Source organism: Schistocerca piceifrons, chromosome 4 (assembly GCF_021461385.2).
Source record: "Schistocerca piceifrons isolate TAMUIC-IGC-003096 chromosome 4, iqSchPice1.1, whole genome shotgun sequence".
In the NCBI taxonomy this organism is placed as follows: Eukaryota; Metazoa; Arthropoda; class Insecta; order Orthoptera; family Acrididae; genus Schistocerca; species Schistocerca piceifrons.
The window spans coordinates 750,733,386-750,761,076 of NC_060141.1; the positions used below are offsets into that span (position 1 = coordinate 750,733,386).

At 41.9% G+C, this 27,691-nt stretch overlaps 1 protein-coding gene and 1 pseudogene across 7 annotated transcripts in view; both read right to left on the bottom strand.

Annotated features, from left to right (window-relative positions):
• LOC124795084 (adipokinetic hormone/corazonin-related peptide receptor variant I) overlaps positions 1-27,691 on the bottom strand; it is a 1,108,661-nt gene that overhangs the window by 115,534 nt on the left and 965,436 nt on the right. For all 7 annotated transcript variants that reach the window (XR_007016642.1, XM_047258908.1, XM_047258905.1 and 4 more), the window contains one exon: positions 27,172-27,277. Coding sequence is in view for 6 of the 7 variants with exons in the window: in XM_047258908.1 (XP_047114864.1) it covers positions 27,172-27,277 (106 nt within the window). In the remaining variant the exon portion in view is untranslated. The remainder of the gene's footprint in view (positions 1-27,171; positions 27,278-27,691) is intronic.
• On the bottom strand, positions 4,119-4,236 carry LOC124796563 (annotated as a pseudogene).

Sequence of the window (27,691 nt, forward strand, 5' to 3'; positions counted from 1 at the left end):
CTGGCAGAGCCATCTCACAAACAGTATATTGGCTCTTGTGGCGGCATGCACTGTTCAAAGTTGGTGCACAGACTTGTACACTGCCAAAGGTCGATGGTGGCCTTGGACTCATTGACTTTCCCCGCAAATGTGCGGCCCTCCTGATTCACCGTATCGCCACCTTGCATGAAACTGACCCAGATGGGACAACAGCGGTTCTTTTCGACCGTTATCGCCCACGATCGGCGCGTGCACCAGTATGTTTGACACATATTCCATTCCGGATGACGACAGTCAAGGACTATTACCTCAATCAAAGTTACATCCTAACAGTGGCCACTGACAAGGCACGCAATTCGAAGCGCCTTTACCAGGCCCTTCGAGGCCAGCCCACACCACATACATTAGAGGACAGACGACCGTCGGTCATCTGGCACCAAGCTTGGGCTAATATCAACAACCCAGCCCTCGGAAGTTTCAGCGCTATGGTATCGTGTCGTAAACAATTTAATACCCACTAATCATCGCCTGGCGGCCATCCGCCAACGGCCCTCGGCTGCTTGCGGCCGGTGTGGTGACGTAGACACCAGAGAGCATCGTCTCTTACGCCCGCACGTCACAGAAGTGTGGGACCTTGCACGTGTGCTATTAGCGCTGATCGGTGGGACGACACCAGACAATGTGTCAATCGACTGGTTCCTTACCCCTGATATTCAGACCAACCCCCGAACACGACGTAACGCAATGGTGTGGCTCTTGGGCCACACCATTTTCACGGTCTATGACCTTTCCCTCACCGATGATGTCTCTTTCATGGACTACCCGTGGAGCCAGCATCGTCTGGCGGAATCTGACCAGAAATATACCATTACCTTTGCAAGATTTCTGAAAGTTGCAATGGTTCATGGTTATCAAAAGGTATTCCGGGTTGACTAAGGCACCTCATCCAGAAATTGCCTGAGTTTACCCCTGGATCCTTGTCACTCGGACTTTCAAACTACCCCTGACTTGCCTATACCCAAGATTTGACATTGGCCTTCTGGGCATCACTAGAGTAGACTGTTCTATGATACTGATGATATGGCAGTTGGGAACATGTGAACCTAGTATGAAAAATTATTGGGAAATTGGAAAACACGTAATCTATCTTAGAGGATTATTACTTCGTTAATTCTATGGGCGATGGGATTATCTCGCCAGTTTCGTTTTCATTTGTGTGTGATGCCGTCCCTGTTTTTTATTTTGTCTACATTTCTGTCTTTATTTATTTCTTCCTTTTTTTTAGCTTCTAAACTCATCACTTGCTTCACACCTGCAGAGAGAGGTGTATTTCTGAGTAGTGTGTCGTCGCCCCCTGAGGCATAGCAGAGTATGCCTCAGCTTTTGTTTTCGGTTTAGGGCAATAAGTCTTGCTATTAACAGCACCCTGCTTTGTGTGCTGCGTCGACACTTTTAAAACAAAAAAATTAAAAAAAAGCAGAAAGTTTAAGAGCCTGTAATGTGAGCTAACTATTCTATGATGTATAGCCATCAGCTTATGTTAATTACGTCATATCCGTTACAGTGAAGTATAGTGAAGTGTTACTCTAAATAACTTTTAGTTCTTGTGAATGAAACAAACTAGTGAAACTTGATAGGCCAACGGAGCCATTAACTAATATTATTGTATTATACCGACTGCGAGTATCAGCGATGATGCGCTACAGTAATTGAGACGAAAACGCTCTCTGCTGTGAGAAAGAGCATCTATGCCTTTTGTAATTTTGGAGAGAAGGAATGTCGATTGGAGATTGTTTTTCAGGAAGGGGGGGGGGGGGTCAAATGTAATAGATGTAATTTGACGTGCAGAGGAGATACAACTTGTAATCGCAATTGTCAAGAATTACAAATTTATTTTGTGAAAAAGGTATGTATCGTCTACGAACTTTTATTCCATGTTGGATATAGGGACCTTCATAAAACGATTAGTGTGTTTAGCAATCTAGTTTATAATGATGATGATGATGATGAGGTTCCATACTCGGAGGAGCGTAGGGGACGATGCGGGAGACCCGCACCGCCATACTAGGCAAAGTGCTACCGGAGGTGGTTTGCCATTGCCCTCCTCCGACCGAAATGGGGATGAATAATGATGATGAACACGACACAACATCCAGTCATCTCAAGAAAGGAAAAATCTCTGACCCCGCCGGGAATCGAACCCGGGACTCCGTGCGCGGGAAGCGAGAACGCAAGACCAGGAGCCGCGGATATTCGCAAATTAACAGTACTGGGAGAATCTGTTACTATGACGGTCCGAACGATGCGAGATATTTCTTCGTCAGCCTGTGTGTTAAAGACGTTCCCTAAGCGACTAGTTTGTAAGTAAGAAGGTATCATAATGCCACTGCTGTTCAACCTTCTCATTCTGAAAGTGTTTACAGAAAACTTTACGGCGACTGTGAGTACTTCAGCTGCCACGAGAGAAGAAGTGTTCATCGCGAGTTGTAGCAGTTTTCTCCGACTCTGCCTGGCGCTCTCTGAGAACCGGAGAAACGGAAACCTCCGACCGTCAACTCATCCTGTGCCTAACATGTTCTCTCCTTACAGCAGCCACGAAGAAAACCTATTCATCTATGGGCAAATTTTTTTCACAGACTTTCATATTCGACAGGTCAAAAGAGTGTCAAAACGCAGTACCTGTCTTATCTGTGTCAAAGTCAAAGGTCACGGTAATTATTTTTTTCCGACATGGTAGTTAATTATAAGCCCCAAGAAATTCCGTTCAAAATCGGCAAAATGTGAGTAAAATAATGATTTTTTAAATATAATGCAAACAATTTAACGAGGTGATTAAAATTATCTTGCAACCCGTCAAATAATAACACTTTGAAATAAAGTTAATTGTAGTATTTACTTAAGAAAAACTACTTGAACATCTACAACTGGAAAACACATAATAACAGCCAAATGCATCTTAAATTTCCATCAGCGTTTTGATATGTATCAATGAAAAAGAATTAATAATCAAAGTTAAACACTCTTATGTTGTAAGGTAAAAATAATAATTCGTCCACATTTTCACCAATCAAGTTACGTCGGCTGTACGCATATATCTGTCCTGTTGCGCTGAACAACTGTTCACTAGGAACACTAATAGGAGGAACAGATAAATATCTAAGTGCAACTGGACGTATATAACTGCTTTTCTAAAGCTCTATTTCTTCTCGGTCAGATAAAATTTTCGCAATCGTGTGATAAGAGACCAAAGTAGATAATCTAATTCGCGTACAAATTTGTATTTACAACGGCTGAACGACGCAACATACTGTACTACAGCCCACGCCAAGTACGTGAAAGCTTCGCGACTGTTGCAGCCTAAATATGTCCACTGCGCATGCGTAGTTCTAACAGTCAGTTCGCCGAAGCCAAAGCCGAATCCGAATGTTCTTTTGTTATGCTACCCGCCATACACCGCGGACTTGGGTCCGTGTGATTTTCATCTCTGCTGACATGAATCGCTGCTGGCTATGGAGACGACTCGAATTTTGTCGGGACGACGGGACACTAACTAAGTAGGGGACGATCGCGTAAAACACGGGTCCTGGTCATCGTAATCTTATCCCCCCCACCCCGTCCCACAATAACTTCCCTCCGACAGTGCGGCGTTTTGTTTCTCGACTCGACAAATCGACGCAGGCAGCTTCCGCCGACAAGCTGACACGGTACTTGAGGCGTTTTATCGTCCCTCTTCTGGCCCAAGCATTCCAGCGGTCATCCCGCTCGGGCGTCTGAGCGTAATGCAGCCTCTGCCTGCGGTGGCTTGTGAGCATACATTCTCGATGTTCACAGATTTTTAGATTGACATAAGTGTGAGAGAGTGAAATTAATAGTCATCTCCTGTACAACAGTCATGCTTATGAAGATATTTACACTACTACAGCCATTGCCAATAAAGCACTCCGTCTTCAGGCCACAAGTGGCCCATCGGGACCATCCGACCGCTGTGTCATCCTTCGTTGAGGATGCGGATAGGTGGGGCATGTGGTCAGCACACCGCTCTGTCGGTCGTTATGATGGTTTTTTTTTGACGGGAGCCGCTACTATTCGGTCGAGTAGCTCCTCAGTTGGCATCACGAGGCTGAGTGCACGCCAAAAAATGGCAACAGCGCATGGCGGCCTGGACGGTCACCCATCCAAGTGCCGGCCACGCCCGACAGCGCTTAACTTCGGTGATCTCACGGGAACCGGTGTATCCACTGCGGCAAGGCTGCTCCCCCCTTGCGAATAATAATAGTAATAGCTTGTCTGAAAAAAGAAAGAATTGTTTTTGGCTAATTTTGTTATTTTGCACATAATTAACCACAGTTTAGGGCTAGAACGAAATAACGTGTAATATTTCGTTACTCTCCGTTTCGCATTCTTTTGTAAGTGGGAATCTTTGTGCTTTTTAATGTTTTGGGCAAATGTACAAGCTCCGTAACACATGTTCTACGTAACGAATTAACTTGCGGGCTGAAAATCAGACATTCTTACGTTGCACGCACACAACTTCCGCTTATCATACACTTCTTTGGTCGCTTGTAGTCTGCTTATTTGTTTTCGTCACTTTCTTAGTCAAATGATTTGGTGTGGGAGGCCCTAATTCCTTTGGGGCTAACTTTTCCTGGTAATTTTCTTTTCAGTTAGCACTTAAAACAGATTCAATAAAGTTCACGTTGACACAACACACGAAATCAAATTCCACAGTAAACAACCAACTCCAAACGCAAACTGCCGTTTGTGGAAATGATTAAATTCATGTAGTAATGTCTACCAACTCAAGTTGCAAACCTGACTAGAATAGAAACGAGGCGCTGAGAACCATAACGGCCAAAAAGCACACCCTCGTCGATCCCACATTTAACTGAACATCAAAGATACCACTGAGAAAGCTTTTCGTGAATGTTTATGTGTACAATGTGGGCCTACAGCACAGATAAACCTGATCCACCATACGATCAAAAGACAAATGTTCGAATGCTGCCCTGGCCAGCACATTCTCCAGATCTCCTACCAGTTGAAAACGTCTGGTCAATGGTGGCCGAGCAACTGGCTCGTCACAATACGACAGTCACTACTCTTGATGAACTGTGGTATCGTGTTGAAGCTGCATGGGCAGGTGTACCTGTACACGCCATCCAAGCTCTGTTTGACTCAATGCCCAGGTGTTTCAAGGCCGTTGTTACGGCCAGAGGTGGTTATTCTGGGTACTGATTTCTCAGGATCTATGCACCCAAATTGCGTGAAAATGTAATCACACCTCAGTTCTAGTACAACATATTTGTCCAATGAATACCCGTTTATCATCTGCATTTCTTCTTTGTGTAGCAATTTTAATGGCCAGTAGTGTAAATCCAAAACTTAATACATTATATCGCATTCATAATCCCAGAAAATATTTTTTCTGTCGTTATAAGCTATATTGATATCCGATCTAATTTTACCATATAGTGAGTGAACTGGCGTATCTGAGGAATCTGCTACCGTCTAGAGGGAATTATGCGAAGCGAACGGAGATAAAAAATGTCTGCTGCAGTGTGCTACCACCTGATTGCACTAGCACTGACGTAAACTTGTAGTTGTGTGGTAAGGGCTTGCAGTGCACGTTGTGAACTGTGCACGTTGCCTGTTAGGGAATTACGTCATGTCAGTTACGCATGCGCAAAAGCTCCCCTGTGTGCTTGCGACCCTGACGCCAAGTTTCGCGGTGTCCAGAGCAGTTGCAAGTACAGCGCGGTGGATTTAGCGCCGTGTATTTCAGATTTCCGCATCTACATTATGTTCGACAACACTCAAAGAAAAAAAAAACCATAATTCCGAAAGGTGTCAGAAGTTAGGGTGTTCACGTGCTCTTGTGCTGTTACTTTTGTCCCCATTCGCTTTGCGTAACTGCCATGACGGGAGACTGCGCCGCGGATTTCTGAACGCAGGAAGTTCTACGTCTGGTCTGCAGTAGCATACTAGCGGTGGCGCAGCTACAGCTGTTGCGCTCTGGCTGCGCTGCGCCCCGCCCCCACGCCTGCACCTCCGTCTGCATGTACAATGAGCCGGTGCCAGCTGCTCCTGCCAGCCACCAACCGCACGCATTCACACCGGCGCCACGCAACAACACACGTCACGGCTTCCATTTCCGCACGGCAGTCGTTCGATTTGCCGCCGCCAGCTCCTACAAAGCAGCCACAGGGGCGAGGGAGAAGGAGAACTCTGTCCTCGCAACCGACTGCTGACGCCACACAAGTGGTCTTGACACAACCTGAGATCGTCAGAGCTCTGAGCTGCCACGTATCTAAGTGTCAAGTCTTTGCTGTCTGTTACTGATTCAGCCCAGTTTCTAAATGAGTCAGTGCGTAAGTTGGAAGTTAGTTTTCTCGTGCACTGGTGTCCAAAATCAAAGCAACAAACCACTATTTCTCCATCCTGTGTCTAATCCACTATAAAATCATACGGTCTGTCAACAGATGCCCGTAAGAACGTGTTGTGCACGGAAGATGGCACTCCAATAAAGGACAACCAGGCCAACGATAACTTATGGCACCTATCATTTGGGGTAAGTGTACCAAAGTGCAGTACCACGCCTCTTCACACACAATACTTCCATCGCTCGTCTCTGTATTTCGCTCTGTGGAATTCAAACGCGTAATGGGTGCCATCAAACTATATTCAGGCCAGAGGAAATTAAAATGTCCCGTGGTGCCTCTCCTGCTCGCAGTCGGCCGGTTTGACATCCTGCCCCTCTTAAAAAGTGTTGTGGATTGGCAAGACAGCCAATCCACTATGAGGAAGCCGAAAGGCACGCGTTTAAGCTCACGCAGGCTGGCGTGAGGTCTGGAACAGTTAAAGGAATTGAGACTAGTAAAAAAGTACGTAGCTGCTGGAATACTTAACTTTAATCCATAATTGGTGAACATCGCTCTTGACGGTACATGTTTTACAGCATCAATAGTAACTGGTAATGGCGCCTTGCTAGGTCGTAGCAAATGACGTAGCTGAAGGCTATGCTAACTATCGTCTCGGCAAATGAGAGCGTAATTTGTCAGTGAACCGTCGCTAGCAAAGTCGGCTGTACAACTGGGGCGAGTGCTAGGAAGACTCTCTAGACCTGCCGTGTGGCGGCGCTCGGTCTGCAATCACTGATAGTGGCGACACGCGGGTCCGACGTATACTAACGGACCGCGGCCGATTTAAAGGCTGCCACCTAGCAAGTGTGGTGTCTGGCGGTGACACCACAAAAAGAATCTCGAAATTAATACTGGATGGGATTATTTGTAACCGGCAGAACAAGAACTCTTCAGAAAATTTGCAGTATTTACTGCCTATTAGCTAGTAATTTGCTGTTCTGTGTGACATAAAATTTAATGTAGGACACATAAAACGAGTAAAGACAACAGACAAGATAGACAGTACACATTTCTTCAATCCGAAAGTCCTAGATTTTTTTTCCTATGTAATCTTGCCACACTTTAGAATCGCTGTGTACACAGTCATGGACAGTGCAGTATGCCCCAGAAAAGACGCCTAGCAGACTCTCTGTGGCAAAGGGCCATAGGAAGAATGGAAGCAGGAAGTCGCAGACTGATCAGGCCTCATGGCGTGATGTGTATCGGTTTGTTGTTTCTCTGTATCCCAAACTCCAGGGCAGGGTCGACCACGTGTGACATCAGAAAAAGAGGACGGTTTTTTGGCTACAAGGGCACGACCACCTTAGTACTGCACGGCAACTGGCATCCGACATCGCAGCATCCACTGGAGGTGTTCTATTGAGGCAAATAGTGTAAAGAAGGCTTCGACAGACTGGCCATTGTTGTCAGAGACCAGATGTATGAATCGGTCTCGGTGGGCGAGCGGTTCTAGGCGCTTCAGTCCGGAACCGCGCGAATGCTACGGTAGCAGGTTCGAATCCTGCCTCGGGCATGGATGTGTGTGATGTCCTTAGGTTAGTTAGGTTTAAGTAGTGAAACACGTATGTTGTGTGGCGGCGATGGCGAGGCATTGCAGAGTCTCTGACCAGAGAGCCATTTATCTTGGCTAGTCTGCGCTTGACCGCGCGAGAGTTGCGAGCGGGACTCTGTCAGTAGTAGTCGTGCAGTACAGTTGCGAGCAGTAGTCAGTGGGCAGTCTGTCAGTAGCAGTAGGGCAGAGCAGTATGTCGGTAGCAGTAGGCCAGTGCAGTTGTGTGTGAGGAGTCGGCGGGCGTCGACATGGCACTCTGGTCAAGATTCAGGATGAGGTATATTATTTTTTAAATGCGCTCAGCTAATAATGTAAATTAACTGTCACTAATTTGTGCAACAATCGCCTCAATAATAATTTTTGATTTCAAAGCAATATTTTTAACAAAAGAACTATTTAATTGAACGAACGATTTCCTTCCATTTCCTTTAAAGAAAAGTTTCAGTTAAATTTCAAAAAAAAAAAAAAAATATTACTTGCGATGCAGTTCCTCCAAGCTGTGGCCAACAATAAGAGCAGAAATTTGACATGCAGTTTTAATGAGGTAAGAAATTAATTATGATTTTTTGCACAGGGCCAAAGACCGATATTTCGGTTTAATTGAGTTTACATTGTCACTGAAGTCTCATTAGCATTGAATTGTTTTTCATTATTTTCGTGACAGCTTACACCTTGAGTCAGATTGCTAATTTTTGTTTAACTGTCATTGTCAGTAGATTTCATTGCGGGCATTCAACTATTGTGTTTCAAAATTTCTCTGGGAGGTTACACTTAGCACAATGTGCATTAGCATTTTTAAATAATATCATTAAAAAAATTTTTGTGGGGAGGTTACACTTGGCGACACCCAGTCCAGGATCGTATTTCGTTGAGAATCTTTTGAAAAACAGTCAGATATCTGCTCTTATTTGCTTAGATATAATTAGAATTTGGCGCAACGCTTTTACTAATCTTGTGACTTTCTTTCTACAGGTCAACGGCAATTCGTTGCTCTGTTGTATTTGTGTTTGTTGCCTTTTGCATTTGTGCTTATTTGTTTTGTGAATAATTGAATATTGTAAAAATGCCGCGAAAGACTGTGAATAGTGTATCGCGAGGTATTATGAATGAAACTACCGACTCGAACAACTTTACCGATAGGACATGTGACACGCAGTGTAATGATAACAATCCTGCGTTCACTGAGAATCAGTGCATTCCAACCGCTAATGATGATATTTATCTTAATGATGAACAAACGAACTCGGTTATGTCCTCTGTTGATTTGACGACAATTGATGACGCGGGGAGCTCTATTGTAATGAGCGCTGCCCAGCATAACACACCCGATTTGGAAAATTCAAGTAACGTACAGACAAATTTGTCTAATGAAAATGAACAGGATACACAAAGTACGACGGATTTATTTAATTGTGAAATAGTGAGTGACAGTGTACGTCCGACTGATAATCCTTTTTGTAAATTGCAGAATGACCAAATGGTCACACAAAGCGCGACAATTCCAGGTACACCATTAAACAGCACAGATAATAGAGTAGGTAATGTTATTGAGGATCCAATCATGGCATTGTTGCTACGAATTAATGCACGTATTGAAAAACTAGATAACGATTCCAAACAAAATAAGGAAGAGTCCAAACAACAGAGTGAAAATCTCAAACAACACTTAAATGAAAAATTAGACGACAATTCCAGACAGCTTAGTGAACAAATTAGAGCCGTTGCCGCGCAGTGTCATGACACTAAGGAACAGTTACACGAGGAAACTGAGGCTTGTTCAAAGAAAAGTAGCGAAGAAATTAGGTCTGTTGCGCAAGAATTAAGGGAATTGCAAACAGCCGCAACAGAAACACTTAGAGCGGAAATTAGTACAGTCGCTAAACAATGCTCTGAAAAGGCTACACAATTACGCGACGAGTTTAAAACAATGACAGCAGAACTTTCGCGCACAATGGATGAAAAGATAGACGCGAAATTCGAGCAACAGAACTCTCAAATTAACGAACGTCTTAGTGTTCACATACAAAAAAGTGATACGCGTTTCCGTAAATTTATTCAGGATCAAAATAAAGTAAAACGTCAAGTCATGGAAACAATCACTGCTCAGAGACAAGAAGACAAACGTAAAATGTTCGCGAAAGCGAAGACATATGTAGACAACAATATTGGTACAGTGTCCGACGAAATTAATTCCATCAAACAGTCGAACACAGAATTACGTGACGAAATTTCTGACCTTAAATTGAAAACAGACACATACACAACCGATTTTCAAACAGTGACCGACAGACTCGAACAATTAGAACTAACACTGGATTCCGATGTCGTCAAAGCTGATGTTAAAAAACTGAACGAAACTACACGTAAGTTGCAAAAACAGATTAATGCCACTGACACTAAAACCGATGATCAGACAAAAATACTGACTGAAAAATATGATGAATTGGCCAGTCGTATTGATGTTATTGAAAGTACTAATGACAATAAATCAGACGATACTGCACCGGTTTCATTTAACCAAACACCTGAATTTCAAAATTTACAGCAGACGATTAATGAGATCGATTCGTCTAATAACACCTTACATAGAAAATTGACAAGTTTACAGCAAGAAGTAACAGAGATGAAAAATATTTCAGATAATAACTCAACGCAGCAGACGCCACTTAGTGAACATTTGTCAGACTTACGCAACGCGTATAATTTGGGTAATCTACAGAGAGTACGAGACTTTGATTCCGAACAACCACAGTTCAACAGATTCTCTTACAATCCTGAACCTGTTCCATCACACAGAGACGATAATTTTGATTACAAACATTTTCTGTCAGTGAGAAAGTTTAAAGTGTTTAAAAACGACAGAACACAGATTCACCCGCTAGACTGGATACAACAATTTAGCTTTGCTTTTCCACCGACTTGGCCTGTTACGCATAAACTTGAATTTATTTGCAGCTTTTTGGAAGGCGAACCGGCAACTCGTATGAGACCGATCGCGAGGCAATGCTACTCAGTAGAGGAATTTCAGAATGCTTTTCTGTCTGCGTATTGGTCGAAAACGACACAGCGCGGAATTAAAGATCAGTTAATTAGTTTGCCGAATTACGAGAACTCAAATTTTCCCAGTGTGACGCAATTTTTTGAGCACATGGTGCAACAAAACCAATACCTAAGTGAACCGTACAGTGAATCTGCACTTATACAATTATGCATTTCCAAATTACCACGGTCATTACGAGTGTCTCTTGGAACGGGCCAGCAAAAAGAAAACATTTCAGCATTTAGAGATCTTTTACAGCTCTTGGAAGTACAACAATCTGATTATTCTTTTGTAAACAAAAACTTCACATATAACAACCAAGGCCATAGGAATGACAACCACCAAAACTTTAATAACAGACAAAATTCTAATTATCAATATCGTCAAAATTTGGAGCAACAGGAATCACATTTTGGTAACAATAGACGTTTTCCACCACAACAGCATGAAAATCAGCCGGTTAGCATACCTAACCAACAATGGAATGCACAAAGTCAACCAGGATTTAATGTTCCGCCGCGTGCACGTATAGTCCCAGATCCAACAAATAGTAATGCACGGCAGCAAGGAAACAACTACGTACAAGGAAGACAGTATTTCAATTCCTATCGCAATGCACCGTATAGGAATAACTTTCACGACAGACGTAAAAACGATGAGCACAATTATCAGCGTACATCTAACAACAGTCGGTCATACCAACAGCAGAATTATCCGCAAGAACCTATTCTTATGAATGAACCCGACAGTAGGTATCATCCAGGGCGTAATACGTCTGGAAGAAGTAATAGAACTGTTCAAATAGTAGAAATGCCAAACATCCAGCTGAAAATAGTAACACATCAGATAGAATCTGACTAGACACTGTACAGGACGCATCTTCCAATAACACAAGCACTACCTTTGACACGCAAAATGTTGTTCACGAAAATGTAATTACTTTTGACGACATCAGAGACACTCTTTTGCAGGAAAGACCAGTTGTTCAAAAATCCATTTCACATCCTATCATCGAAATTAAAATTGGTTCATCGAAATTTTCAGCAGTAATTGATTCCGGATCACCTATATCAGTGATAAATGAGGAGACTTTCAACGAGTGCAACAAAGAGAATACGTATCCTACATTACCATTAGGCAAAATGAAAGTAAAAGGAGCAGTATCGAGTAAAGGAGTAGACGTTAAATTACAGACGCATTTATCATTTTGTATTGGAGGTCATACTTTTCACTCTAATTTTTGGATTGTTCCTTTATTGACAACAGACGTTATTTTAGGTACGAATTTTCTGGTACAACACGACGCAGTTATTGATTTCCAGAATTCTTATTTAATGTTGAAGGATGAAAATATACAATTTGCTATAGAATTTCAGCACTCACTATCTGCGGAAGAGCAAACAATTAATCGCACAGAGGTCATTTCCGTGTCACGTAACATAGACTGTAATCCCACATTGTTCACGGATACGTATGTACACAACTATAACACTCCAGACGAAGCTGACTACGACGTAATACAGATGATTTCTGATAAGGTTAAAGAGAGCAGTGCAAATACAGACGACGAACGCACGCAGTTACACAAAATTCTTTTACAGCAAGCTCCAGTTTTCGACAACATTCCTGGTACTATGTCCGGCTTTATGTATGAATTTCAAGTCAAACAGCACGACACATTTAAAGCCAAACATTATCCCATTCCGCATATTCATAGAGAACAGGTTAAGAAAGAGTTGCAGGATATGCTTGATCAAGGAATTATAGAACCGGCAGTTAGTCCGTACATAAACCCGCTACATATTGTTAAGAAAAGATGGCTCACTTCGCCTTGTACTTGATTCACGTCACATTAATGACATTATTATGAATGAAACAGATCGACCACAGACACTAGAGGAACTTCTACAGAAATTTCACGGTACTGCTATTTATTCCACATTAGATTTCAAATCGGGATTTTGGCAAATTCAGCTTCATCCGAATTGCAGAAAATATACAGCTTTTCTCTGTTTTGGCGACTGTTATCAATTTTGTAAATTACCATTCGGCTTAACTATTTCTTCAGCAGCTTTTATTCGCGGTTTGAACACAATACTTCCGACAGAACTTAAAGACAGAATTACGACGTACGTAGACGATATTCTTATTGCAGAAGCTAACTGGTCTGAACACAATGTGATTTTAGAACAACTGTTGCAAACTTTTCATGCTCAAGGACTCACAGTTAATCTCAGTAAATCGCACTTTGGCAAAACTTCCATAAAATTTCTTGGACACGTAATTTCAGCAGAATGCATTTCGCCTGATCTGGAAAAACTTCAAGCTCTACGTGACATTACTATTCCTACAACGAAGAAACAATTACGTAGTTTTTTGGGTTTAATTAATTTTTTTCGTAAATTTATTCATCACTCTGCTTTAGACACACCTAGATTATGCCAATTAACAGGTAAAAACACTATTTGGTCATGGGATAAGCAAGCACATTCTGAATTTGTGAACCTGAAACATGCTTTGTTGAATGCACCACTTTTATCGCACCCAGATCTTACCAGAAATTTTTCCATTGCCACCGACAGTTCCAACACCGCTTTAGGCGCACATATTTTCCAGGAAATTGAAGAAGATGGCTCTACAGTAATCAAAAACATCGCATTTGCCAGTCGCATTCTGTCACCTGCTAAACGAAATTACTCCGTTACAGAACTGGAAACATTATGTGTTGTATGGGCTTTCACGAGATTTAGGCACTTTCTTTATGGCAGACATACCACCGTCTACACAGACCACAGAGCGATACAATTTTTACTTTCGGCTAAATTCACTCACGACAGATTAAGCAGATGGAAACTTTATTTACAGGAATTTAATTTTACAATAGTTCACATTCCCGGCACACAAAATGTTATAGCAGACGCACTATCGCGTTCTCTGAGCAACAATCAGCAAGACGTAGCAACCAACTTCTGCAAAGCAAATTTCAGTGTCATGTACATTCAACAAGTTGCATTTGAAAATTTTATTTCGTCAACATTACAGGACATAGCACAAGAACAAAATAAAGACAACGTGTGGAAAGAAATTAAACACCTTTGGCAAGATAGGAATAATGTTACGATTAGAAACCATTACACTGTACGCAATGACATTCTGTTTCGCCGCTCTCATCCTGACAGCAACAGCTGGTTATTATGCATTCCTGATGAACTGGTTAACAAATTAATCTGGTACACTCATTTAAGTTACGCACATTACGGAGCCAGAAAATGTTTTCTTATACTGAGACAGAACTGTTATTTTACCAACATGGAAAAACGTATACGACGAGTTTTAGCGTCTTGTAAAATTTGCCAGAAAGCTAAGTCAGAGACCACTTCACATATTCCTCCTTTATATCCCATTGTACCTGTTAAATTAAGACACATGGCCGCAGTAGTTATTTTTGGTCCTATTCCGAGAACTAACAGAGGTTTTAGCTACATATTTGTCGCTGTTGAGCTCACTTCAAAATTTGTTACCTTCACTCCGTTACGCAAAGCTACTGCTAAAACTGTTTCGAAAGCATTTGTAAAACATTTTCTATTTCATGTAGGGCTTGTGATGAAAGTAATTTCTGACAATGGATCACAATTTCGTTCTGCTACATGGACACGTATGTTACGAGCTAGAAACATTTCTCCGATTTATATATCCAAGTACCATGCTTCTTCGAACCCCTGTGAACGATTAATGAAAGAAATTGGTAAACTGTGTAGAATATACTGCCACAAAAGAAACATTGATTGGGACACACACATATTCTCATTCCAAGATGTAATTAACTCCATTCCAAATGAATCCACTATGCTATCTCCGTCTGTTATACTGAAAAACGTTGAACCACCAAACAAAATTAAAGAATTAGTAAACTTCCCTAAATGTCGTCGCCTACGTCACCATGAAATAATTAACATTGCGCTGAACAACATCAAACGTGCCGCAGAGCGCCGGAGAAAACAGCAAAAACAGGTTTGTACACGCCGCGACTTTCACATTGGACAGAAGATATTAGTGCGTACACACTATTTATCCAGCAGAATAAAAGGTAAGTGCAGTAAATTTGAACTTCTATACGCAGGACCATATCGGATTCGCAGCATTCCTCATCCCAACGTGGTACACGTCGAAACTTTGAGAACCAGAAAATCGAAAGGCAACCACCATTGGTCAAATATTAAACCCTTTATTGAATGAAGACACTTTATGATTCAACACACTATGATGCCATTTACTAATTTTTTTATGACCACTTATGCAATTATATTCACATGACTAATTACTGTTGATTATCGTATTTTTTTCTTGGCAAGTGCCCGGCAAGGTAAGGTTAGCAGGTCGCTCTTCTTGTCGTTACACATCAGACCGTGCACATTTTCCATTTTTTTGTGTGTATGATTGTATTCCAGTTTTGTTTGTATGCACTGTGAAATAGTTAAGATATAACACACACCAGTTGACTTTGACATTTTTGTTGCCCTATGACATCTCAAGATCGTGACTGTTTTACATTTTTTGCCGCTGCATTGTGATATTCTCTGTACATTTTTGGCTTTGAACACTGTCAATGTCTTTGACATATTACGTTTTCTGTCATGTTATGCTGTATGCTTAATTGTGTCACCATGAACCAGTCATTATTTAATGGGTATATGATTTAAATGCAAGGCATTAATCTCTCTTCATCAATTTCAGAAAGAAATGATGCGTGTAAGAAATAAATTCAACAGAAATGGGAATTTCACCTACGGAATGATCGAAAGGAGATGCAATAACGTTATGAGGAAGAGTAAATGGATCAGGATTAACAAGCATTAACAAGAATATACTATACTCATCGTAGAATAGCAGTCTTAACTAATTTTTCTTTCAGAATACAAGGTGATTGATGCAGGCTGTCAGACAGAACTACACATCTTAGTTTTAGTGATGAAATATGCTAGAGATAAGGAATAGTTGTGTAATGAGTAATGAAGTGATTTTTATGCAGATGATAATGAATGCTGATGAATAATGATGAAGAATATGCTGCTATGAATAATGAAGTTTTTCTTTACAGGTGATGATGATAATGGTGTTATGATGAGATGTATAATGAAGTTTTCTTTGCAGATGAGGATAATGTTGAAGTTATATTTAGGCTATGTAGTTATTTAAGTATTTGTTGCAGTTCGTTTTGACAGCAGGTGTTATATTGCATAGTATAATGACTGAAGGTTTTGGAAAGGACAGCTATGGAACACATTTTTTATACACATTTCACTACCTGTTAATTCGAAGTTCACTACTTTTCAGCATAAAATGTATTTCTCTTTTCAGCTTAATAATCCATTTTTATATATTTTTTGCAGGAGAAATTATTTATGAGATTAATGCGCTATAAGCAGTTGTTCATTAAATCTATGAATGTGATTACATATACTCTACTTGTTTCATAATCTTGCCACAGCTGACTTATGACGGATGACGTTACACATTTTCATTTATACCAACAAACCAGAAACAATTTTTTTTTCTTTTCTTGCTTTCCCTTATAATTACCCGACGCAATGCATTGCTAGCACAAAAACAAAATGTATTACCAGTCCCAAATAATGTTACTAGTTTAAGAGAATTCTGAATAATACTGATCAGCTCCGAATAGTATGTCACTTCAGTAATGACTTCTTAATGATACAAAAAAAATATATATATATAAAATAATGCTTTGTAACGGGCAAATAACTGCCATTGTTTATTGTAATGAGACTACTTATAATGCCCATGATTATTAATGCTATGACTGTAATTAACTGATTTTTAATCATGACTTCTTAATGGTGTGTATCACCAGTTTCAAATAATGCTACTCATTTAAGAAAGTTCTGAATAATACTGAATGATGAACAATGTTTTATACTAATCAATACTTACTGGCCACTGAATGCCAATAATTAATGTCACTAAATGAATTATGTTATTAATTATGCCATTAATTAGCTCTTGTTTTCAATGTTGACTTTTCATGTTTTGGTGAATGGCCAATGAGTGCCAATAATTTGTATCACTCAATGTATTATGTTAATGCTAGGCCAATAATTGACTCTCCTTTTCAATTAAGACTTCTGATGAACATTATTCTGTCATACTAAATATGCTTTGTAACTGGCCAAGGACTGCCACTGTTTATTGTAATACGATTACCCATGATGCCAATAATTTAATTTTATGAACATTATTCTGTAATACTACATACTTGGTACAGAAATGTTCAATAACTGGGCTATGAATGCCGCAAACTACTACTGTAATTCTCAATGAAGCCTATTATGTGACTTAATGTCCTTCACCTTATGAGCTAACTACCCTGAATTACTGCAATGTCCATTTGTCCTGTCCATCCTCATGATCATGGAGCACTATATTTGGTTTTTGCACTAATTCTACGTTGGTGTGCCTTGTAAGAGCGTGGTGTTGACACGACATGCTGTCCACCACCGTGAGGGATGAAGACGTTATTATGATCCCACTGTTTGGTGTACCTAATGTACTGCCAAAATGAAAACATGGAACATTACTACGACAGTTCAGTGCCTTGGCTACGCGGATAAATTCTGATGGGAAAAGAACTTCAAATTGTGTCACTTGGTGTTGTACTTCTGTGGAAAGATATGGACTTTCAGAACAGCTGTGTGCAATCTAACGTGCTACAACCATGATGCAATCCTTCCCTTTCCTATCCTAATAGTGAAAATCATTTTTTTGCTAACATCATTTATGTTCATGGGATATACATTTTTTTCGATTTGCTGAACTCCAGTGCGAGTACACTTATGTCACTTGTCGACATGATTTTTTTTGCCATTATGTTTATTTGTTGTGAAGATGCTAAAGACATTTTTTTCAATTTGTTCTGAAGTACAGTATTTGTGCACTCTTGTCTTTTATATTGTATATACATTTTTATTTTGATGATATGTTCTGAACTACAGTGCATGTGCACTTATGTTATGTGTTAATATGTTTTCTACTGAACTTCAGTGCCTGTGCACTTTTCTCATTTTTCAATATGATTTGTACTCATTCTGTATGTTCAATACTTCAGTGCGTTTGCACTTATGTCATTTGTTACTCATTGTATATACATTTCGTCATTTGCTGATATGATCTGAACTGCAGTGCATGTGCACTCATGTCACTTGTCAACATGATTTTCTGCCATTCTGTTTATTTGTTCTGAAAATGCTACAGAATTTTTTCAGTGCGTGTGCACTTTGTTATCTGTCAAATAATTTGTATATACATTTTTCTGATCTGCGAATATGTTTTGTACTCACATTTTGTCTTTGTTTGGAATGTTTTGTACTCGGTGCATGTGCACAACATTTAATTCATGTATCTAAATATTCTGTAAATTCTAGAAGTTGATTAATTAAAGAAAAATTTTGCCGCGCTTGGCAAGTCCAAATGACTCACCATCGCTGCCAAATTTTTGCCCCCCCAGTGGAGGGTTATGAAACACGTATGTTGTGTGGCGGCGATGGCGAGGCATTGCAGAGTCTCTGACCAGAGAGCCATTTATCGTGGCTAGTCTGCGCTAGACCGCGCAAGAGTTGCGAGCGGGACTCTGTCAGTAGTAGTCGTGCAGTACAGTTGCGAGCAGTAGTCAGTGGGCAGTCTGTCAGTAGCAGTAGGGCAGAGCAGTATGTCGGTAGCAGTAGGCCAGTGCAGTTGTGTGTGAGGAGTCGGCGGGCGTCGACATGGCACTCTGGTCAAGATTCAGGATGAGGTATATTATTTTTTAAATGCGCTCAGCTAATAATGTAAATTAACTGTAACTAATTTGTGCAACAATCGCCCCAATAATAATTTTTGATTTCAAAGCAATATTTTTAACAAAAGAACTATTTAATTGAACGAACGATTTCCTTCCACTTCCTTTAAAGAAAAGTTTCAGTTAAATTAAAAAAAAAAAAAATATTGCTTGCGATGCAGTTCCTCCAAGCCGTGGCCAACAATAAGAGCAGAAATTTGACATGCAGTTTCAATGAGGTAAGAAATTAATTATGATTTTTTGCACAGGCCAAAGACCGATATTTCGGTTTAATTGAGTTTACATTGTCACTGAAGTCTCATTAGCATTGAATTGTTTTTCATTATTTTCGTGACAGCTTACACCTTGAGTCAGACCGCTAATTTTTGTTTAACTGTCATTGTCAGTAGATTTCATTGCGGGCATTCAACTATTGTGTTTCAAAATTTCTCTGGGAGGTTACACTTAGCACAATGTGCATTACCATTTTTAAATAATATCATTAAAAAAATTTTTGTGGGGAGGTTACAGTAGTTCTAAGTCTAGGGGAGTGATGACCTCAGATGTCTAGTCCCGTAGTGCTCAGAGCCATTTGAACCAGTTTTGACCCTGCTGTATGTGTACCTCTGCTGCTTGTTCGCAGAAGGAACCTCTAGAGTGGACACATCAACATGCCACCTGGATGATCGATCGGTGGGCCAATATTCTTTTCACAGATGAGTCACGATGTGGTCTGGAAAGTGATTGTCGACAGATTCGCATCTGGAGGGCGCCCGAAATGTAGTAGAAAGAGACCGATATCAAGGAGGTTCTCTAGTGGTGTGGGCAGGGATTATGTTGACAGCGCGAGCACCTCTGCATGAAACTGTATGGATAAATCGGCAAGGTTTAACTCCTGTCAGGTATCGTGACGAAATCTTGGGCCCTCGAGTGCGCTTGTTGCGAGCTGCTGTGGGCCCAGACTTCGTGCTGCTGAACGGTAATCCTCCACCTCATAGAGCAGGATGGCTGATGTTTTCTTGGAAACGGAAGATACAGCACGCATGGAGTGGCCTGCTCGCTCTCCCTGTTCGAATCCCTCAGAGCATGTCTGGAATGCACTAGGGAGACAAGTTGCATCACTTAAACATACACCACCCACTCTCCAAGCTTTGCGAGCATCCCTGCAGGAAGAATGGGAGTTATTTCCTCAACATGAGACTGATGACATCACTCACAGCATGCCCGTTACCCCTTTCACACATGGCTTCCTCCTCCAGGGGGAGGATCCACCTTTCTGTGAAGTTTGTGGCGTGCCACTTTTAGTTCAACATATTGTGGCTACGTGTGTCTTGTATACTGATTTTAGGGCAGCCCTTGGTCTCGCTGGAGATCTGCCCACCGTCCTCGCAGACACCGATACCAGTGTTAACAGAGTGGTGAAAGTTTGTAAACTATCAAGCCTCATCCCTAAACTGGTGGGGAAGGGCGGCAGACTCTAGTACGTTATAAAGTGCTCTGCATGTGGGGACAGCCTTTGTCCCCACCCATGAGATTTCATGTTGACTTTTCGTCAGGGCGCTGATGACTGTGATGTCGAGCTCCCCCTCAACCCAACTCATCATCATCATCATCATCAGCAGCAGCAGCAGCAGCATGCCCGTCGTTATCAGACCTGTACTGCCAGCAGACGTGGTCCCACCCCATAATGAGCACATTAACCACTTGTCGGAATGTGTGTGCAAATCTACATCTACATCTATATGGATACTCTGCAAATCACATTCAAGTGCCTGGCAGACAGTTCATCGAACCACCTTCACAATTCTCTATTATTCCAATCTCGTAAAGCGCGCGGAAAGAATGAACACCTATATCTTTCTGTACGAGTTCTGATTTCCCTTATTTTATCGTGGTGATCGTTCCTCCCTATGTAGGTCGGAGTCAACAAAATATTTTCGCATTCGGGGTAGAAAGTTGGTGATTGGAATTTTGTCACAACGATAAACGCCTTCCTTTTAATGATTTCCAGCCCAAATCCTGTATCATTTCTGTGACACTGTCTCCCATATTTCGCGATAATACAAAACGTGCTGCCATCCTTGGAACTTTTTCGATGTACTCCGTCAGCCCTATCTGGTAAGGATCCCACACCGCGCAGCGCTATTCTAAAAGAGGACGTACAAGCATAGTGTTGGCAGTATCCTTAGTAGGTCTGTTACATTTTCTAAGTGTCCTGCCAATAAAACGCAGTCTTTGGTTAGCCTTCCCCACAACATTTCCTATGTGTTCCTTCCAATTTAAGATGTTCGTAACTGTAATACCTAGGTATGTAGTTGAATTTACGGCTTTTCGATTAGACTGATTTATCGTGTAACCGAAGTTTAGCGAGTTTCTTTTAGCACTCATGTGGATGACCTCACACTTTTCGTTATTTAGGGCCAACTGCCAATTTTCGCACCATTCAGATATCTTTCCTACATCGTTTTGAAGTTTGTTTTCATCTTCTGATGACTTTATTATTCGATAAACGACAGCCTCATCTGCAAACAACCTAAGACGGCTGTTCAGATTGTCTAGAAAATCGTTTATGTAGATAAGGAACAGCAAAGGGCCTATAACACTACCTTAGGGAACGCCAGAAATCTCTTCCGTTTTACTCGATGACTCTCCGTCAATTACTACGAACTGTGGCCTCTCTGACAGGAAGTTACAAATCCAGTCACATAACTGAGACGATATTCCACAAGCACGCAATTTCACTATAAGCCGCTTGTGTGGTACAGTGTCAAAAGTCTTATGGGAGTCCAGAAATACGGAATCGATCTGAAATCCCTTGCCAATAGCACTCAACACTTCTTGGGAATAAAGAGCTAGTTGTGTTTCACTAGAACGACGTTTTCTAAACCCATGTTGATTGTGTTTCAATAGACCGTTTTCTTCGAGGTTATTCATAATGTTTGAACACAATATATGTTCCAAAATCCTGCTGCATATCGACGTTACTTATTTAAGTGGATTACTCTTACTACTTTTCTTGAATATTGGCGTGGCCTGTGCAACTTTCGAGTCTTTGGGTACGGATCTTTCGTCGAGCGAACGGTTGTATATGGTTGTCAAGTACAGAGCTAATGCATCAGCATACTCCCAAAGGAACCTAATTGATACACAGTCTGGCCCAGAAGACTTGCTTTTATTAAGTGATTTAAGTTGCCGCACTACTCCGAGGGTATTTACTTCTCCGTTACTCATGTTGGCAGCTGTTCTCGATTCCAATTCTGGAATATTTACTTCGTCTTCTTTTGTGAAGGCATTTCGGAAGGCTGTGTTTAGTAACTCGGCTTTGCCAGCACTGTCTTCGATAGTATCTCCATTGCCATCGCCCAGAGAAGGCATTGAATGTTTCTTGCCGCTAACATACTTAACATACGACCAGAAGCTCTCTGGATTTTCTGCCAGGTTTCGAGACAAAATTTCGTTGTGGAAACTGTTATAAGCATCTCGTATTAAAGTCCGCGATAAATTTCGAGTTTCTGTAAAAGATCGCCAATATTAGGGATTTTGCTTCTGTTTAAATTTGGCATGATTATTTCGTTGTTTCTGTAACAGTGTTCTGACCCGTTTTGTGTACCAAGGAGGATCAGCTCCGTCGTTTGTTAATTTATTTGATATAAATCTCTCAATTGCTGCCGAAACTATTTCTCTGAATTCAAGCCACATCTGGTCTACACTTATATCATTAATTTGGATGGAGTGGAGATTGTCTCTCAGGTAGAAGTCAAGTGAATTTTTATCTGCTTGTCCGAATAGGTATATTTTTCGATTTTTTTGAAAGATTAGGGGGTCACAATATGCAATCTCGATAGGACAACCCTGTGTTCACTAATCACTGTATCCGTTTTGATGTCGTTATTAACTCAGGATTATTTGTTGCTAAGAGGTCAAGTGTGTTTTCACAACAGATTACTATTTGCGTGGGCTCATGAACTAACTGCTCGAAATAATTTTCAGAGAATACGTTTAGCACAATTTCAAATGATGTTTTATGCGTACCTCCGGAATTAAACATGTATTTTCGCCAACATATCGAGGGTAAATTAAAGTCGCCACCGACTATTATCGTATGACTCGGGTACGTGTCACTGAAGACACTGAAGTACGTGTCACTGAAGACTAAGGACTCTCGTTGGTATGATGGAGTGCCTAGCAGAATATTAAAGTGCTGTTAGCCCTCTATCAGCCATATTCGTAATTTTTCGTTTAAGAATGGTCAGTGTCCTGAACGATTATATTACTCATTCATAAAGCCGCTTTATGAAAAGGGAGTAAGGGGTAATGTAGACAATTTTATACCTATTTCTATGCCATCAGTGTTTGCTAACGTTATTGAAAAGGCTGAGTATGCAAGGATAATTGATCATTTTATATCACATAATTTGCTATAAAATGTACAGTTCGGCTCTAGAAGTAATTTAACAACTGAAAATGCTATACTCTCTTTTCTCTCTGATGTAGTGGAAGGATTAAAAAAAAGGTTTCCAACGCTGGACATATTTTTTTATTTAACTGTTTTAATTGTGTTGAGACCATTGCGGAATACGGAGAGCAGTTCGCAATTGGTTCACATCTTACTTCAACAACTTACAGAAAAAAGGTATTATTCACAGTGATGTGGGGTCTGAGTGGGGTACGGTCAAATGGTGAATGCCTCAAGGATCAGTGTTGCGGCCACTCCTGTTCCTTATTTATATAAATTATGTGCCCTCTAGTATTACCGGTAACTATAAAATATTTCTGTTTGCATGGTAGTAAAGGATGTTGTGTGCAACACTGGCCGGTTTCAAATAGTGCATTTCGTAACATAAGTTCATGGCCTGCAGAAAATAAACTAAAGCTAAATCACAGTAAGACTCAGTTTTTACAACTTCTAACACACATTTCAACAAAACCCGACGTTTTAATTTCACAGAATGGGCATATGATTAGTGAAACTGAACAGTTCATATATCTAGGTGTTCAGATAGAAAGATAGACAGTAAACTGCCGTGGAAAGCCCAAGTTCAGGATCTTGTTCAAAGACTTAATGCTGCCATTTTTACTATTCGAACGGTATCTGAAGTGAGTGGATGTTCGACACGGAAATTGGTCTACTTTGCTTATTTTCATTCGCTTATGTCGTATGGTATTACAAGTATATTTTGGGGTAACTCTTCCCATTCTAGAGGGATATTTTTGACTCAGAAAGGGGCGGCTCGGGCAATAAGTGGTGTAACTTCACGAACCTCTTGTCGATCCCTGTTCACTATTCTGGGTATTTTGAGATTGGCCTCTCAATACATACATTCCTTACTGTCATATCTTGTTAACAGTATTACACTACTGGGCATTAAAATTGCTACACCACGAAGATGACGTGCTAAAAACGCGAAATTTAACCGACAGCAAGAAATGCTGTGATATGCAAATGATTAGCTTTTCAGAGCATTCACACAAGGTTGGCACCGGTGGCGACACCTACAACGTACCGACATGAGGAATGTTTCCAACAGATTTCTCATACACAAACAGCAGTTGACCGGCGTTGCCTGGTGAAACGTTGTTGTGATGCCTCGTCTCAGGAGGAAAAATGCGTGCCATCACGTTTCCGGATTTGATAAAGGTCGGATTGTAGCCTATCGCGATTGCGGTTTATCGTATCGCGACATTGCTGCTCGCGTTGGTCGAGATCCAATGACTGTTAGCAGAATATGGAATCGGTGGGTTCAGGAGGGTAATATGGAACGCTGTTCTGGATCCCAACGGCCTCGTATCACTAGCAGTCGAGATGGCAGGCATCTTATCCGCATGGCTCTAACGGATCGTGCAGCCACGTCTCGATCCCTGAGTCAACAGATGGGGACGTCTGCAAGAAAACAACCATCTGCACGAACAGTTCGACGACGTTTGCACCAGCATGGACTATCAGCTCGGAGACTATGGCTGCGGTTATCCTTGACGCTGCATCACAGACAGGAGCGCAAGCGATGGTGTACTCAACGACGAACCTGGGTGCACGAATGGCAAAACGTCATTTTTTCGGATGAATCCAGGTTCTGTTTACAGCATCTTGATGGTCGTATCCGTGTTTGACGACATCGCGGTGAACGCACATTAGAAGCGTGTATTCGTCATTGCCATACTGGCGTATCACCCGGCGTGATGGTATAGGGTGCCATTGGTTACACGTCCCGGTCACCTCTTGTTCGCACTGACGGCACTTACACTGGACGTTACATTTCAGATGTGTTCAAAATGGTTCAAATGTCACTGAGCACTATGGGACTTAACATCTTAGGTCATCAGTCCCCTAGAACGTAGAACTACTTAAACCTAACTAACCTAAGGACATCACACAACACCCAGTCACTACGAGGCAGAGAAAATCCTTGACCCCGCCGGGAATCAAACCCGGGAACCCGGGCGCGGGAAGCGAGAACGCTACCGCACGACCATGAGCTGTGGACTCAGATGTGTTACGACCCATGGCTCTGCGCTTCATTCGATCCCTGCGAAACCATACATTTCAGCAGGATAATGCACGACCGCATGTTGCAGGTCCTGTACAGGCCTTTCTGGATACAGAAAACGTTTGACTGCTGCCCTGGCCAGGACATTCTCCAGATCTCTCACCAATTGAAAACGTCTGGTCAATGGTGACCGAGCAACTGGCTCCTTACAATACGCCAGTCACTACTCTTGATGAAGTGTGGTATCGTGTTGAAGCTGCATGGGCAGCTGTACCTGTACACGCCATCCAAGCTCTGTTTGACTCAATACCCAGGCGTATCAAGGCCGTTATTACGGCCAGAGGTGGTTGTTCTGGGTACTGATTTCTGTGGTTCTAAGCGCCCAAATTACGTGAAAATGTAATCACATGTCGGTTCTAGTATAATATATTTGTCCAATGAATACCCGTTTATCATTTGCATTTGTTCTTGGTGTAGCAATTTTAATGGCCAGTAGTGGAGCTTAATCCCAAGAATAAGCAGTTTTCACTCAGTTAATACTCGGCAGAAATCAAACCTGCATTTGGATCGGACTTCCTTAGCTCTTGTGCTGAAAGGTGTGCAGTATACCGCTGCAGCCATTTTCAACAAACTACCAACGGAATTCAAAAATCTTAGCAATAACCCAGGCGCTTCCAAATCGGAACTGAAGAGCTTCCTCATGGATCACTCCTATTCTGTCGAGGAGTTCCTTGAAAAATTAAGCTGATTCTTGTATTGTTGATTGCCTTTACGTAAACTTATGGCTTGACTTTTTTGGGCTCATAAAAGTTTTATTTTTATCTGTTATTACTTTTATGTAGTAATTTCATGTACTGACACGTTCCATGACGTTGGAGATTTGCTCCTGACTTTGGTCCTACGTAACTAGACGTGTAAATAAATAAATGAAACTTCCTGGCAGATTAAAACTGTGTGCCGGACCGAGACTCGAACTCGGGACCTTTGCCTTTGGCCGGGAAGAGTACTACCAACTACCGGCCGGAGTGGCCGTGCGGTTCTAGACGCTACAGTTTGGAGCCGAGCGACCGCTACGGTCGCAGCTTCGAATCGTGCGTCGGGCATCATTGTGTGTGATGTCCTTAGGTTAGTTAGGTTTAATTAGTTCTAACTTCTAGGCGACTGATGACCTCAGAAGTTAAGTCGCATAGTGCTCAGAGCCATTTGAGCCATCTATCAACTGAGCTACCTAAGCACGACTCACGCCCGTCCTCACAGCTTCACTTCCGCCTGAGAGCTTCTGTAAAGTTTGGAAGGTAGGAGACGAGGTACTGGCTGAAGTAAAGCTGTGGGGACGGCGCGTGAGTCGTGCTTGGGTAGCTGAGTTGGTAGAGCATTTGCCCGCGAAAGGCAAAGGACCCGAGTTCGAGTCTCGGTCGGGCACACAGTTTTAATCTGCCAGGAAGTTTCATATCAGCGCACACTCCGCTGCAGAGTGAAAATCTCATTCTGGAAACATCCCCCAGGCTGTGGCTAAGCCATTTCTCCGCAATATCCTTTCTTTCAGGAGTGCTAGTCCTGTAGGTTCGTAGGAGAGCTTCTGTAAAGCTTGGAAGGTAGGTGACGAGGTACTGGCGGAAGTAAAGCTGTGAGGACGGGGCGAGAGTCGTGCTTGGGTAGCTCAGTTGGTAGAGCACTTGCCCGCGGAAGGCAAAGGTCCCGAGTTCGAGTCTCGGTGCGGCACACAGTTTTAATCTGCCAGGAAGTTTAATATCAGCGCACACTCCGCTGCAGAGTGTCAATCTCATTCTGGAAATAAATAAATGACTAAAGACAGGGAAGTGATGGAGGAGGCGTGGCGCAGCGGCGAGGCAGTGCCGGCTGACCTGCGGGGTGCTGCAGAGCACCGACATGATCCAGGCGGCGGCCAGCAGGTAGCGGCCGCGGCGCGCCACGTCGCTCAGCTTCATCGGCTTCAGCACCGCGAAGTACCTGTGAACACCACCAGCAGTCACAGCAGCGCGTCACGCAGGACGCCCTTATAACCTCTGATCAATACATTACCCATCTGGGAAAGAACTTTCCAAAAGCCAAGGTCGCATACAGGGTGGCGCACGAAATGTTTTACCAATTGTTTCTTTCACAATTTACGACGGACATTAGATATCCCGCTGGGATCTCTACAGCAGTACCAGCAGAGCTTGGAAAAACAAATGAGTTAGGAAATGACGTGTAATTCACGATACTGCCGCTAGGAGACTAGTAAGCAGCAATGGCTGACAATGGAGGACTGACGACACAGCAACGATCGGCAATTATGTTACTTTTTCATGAAACGAAAAGCCTTGTTGTGACTCAGAGGCGTTTTCGACAACAGTTTAACACACGATGGGTCCCTTGCAAGAA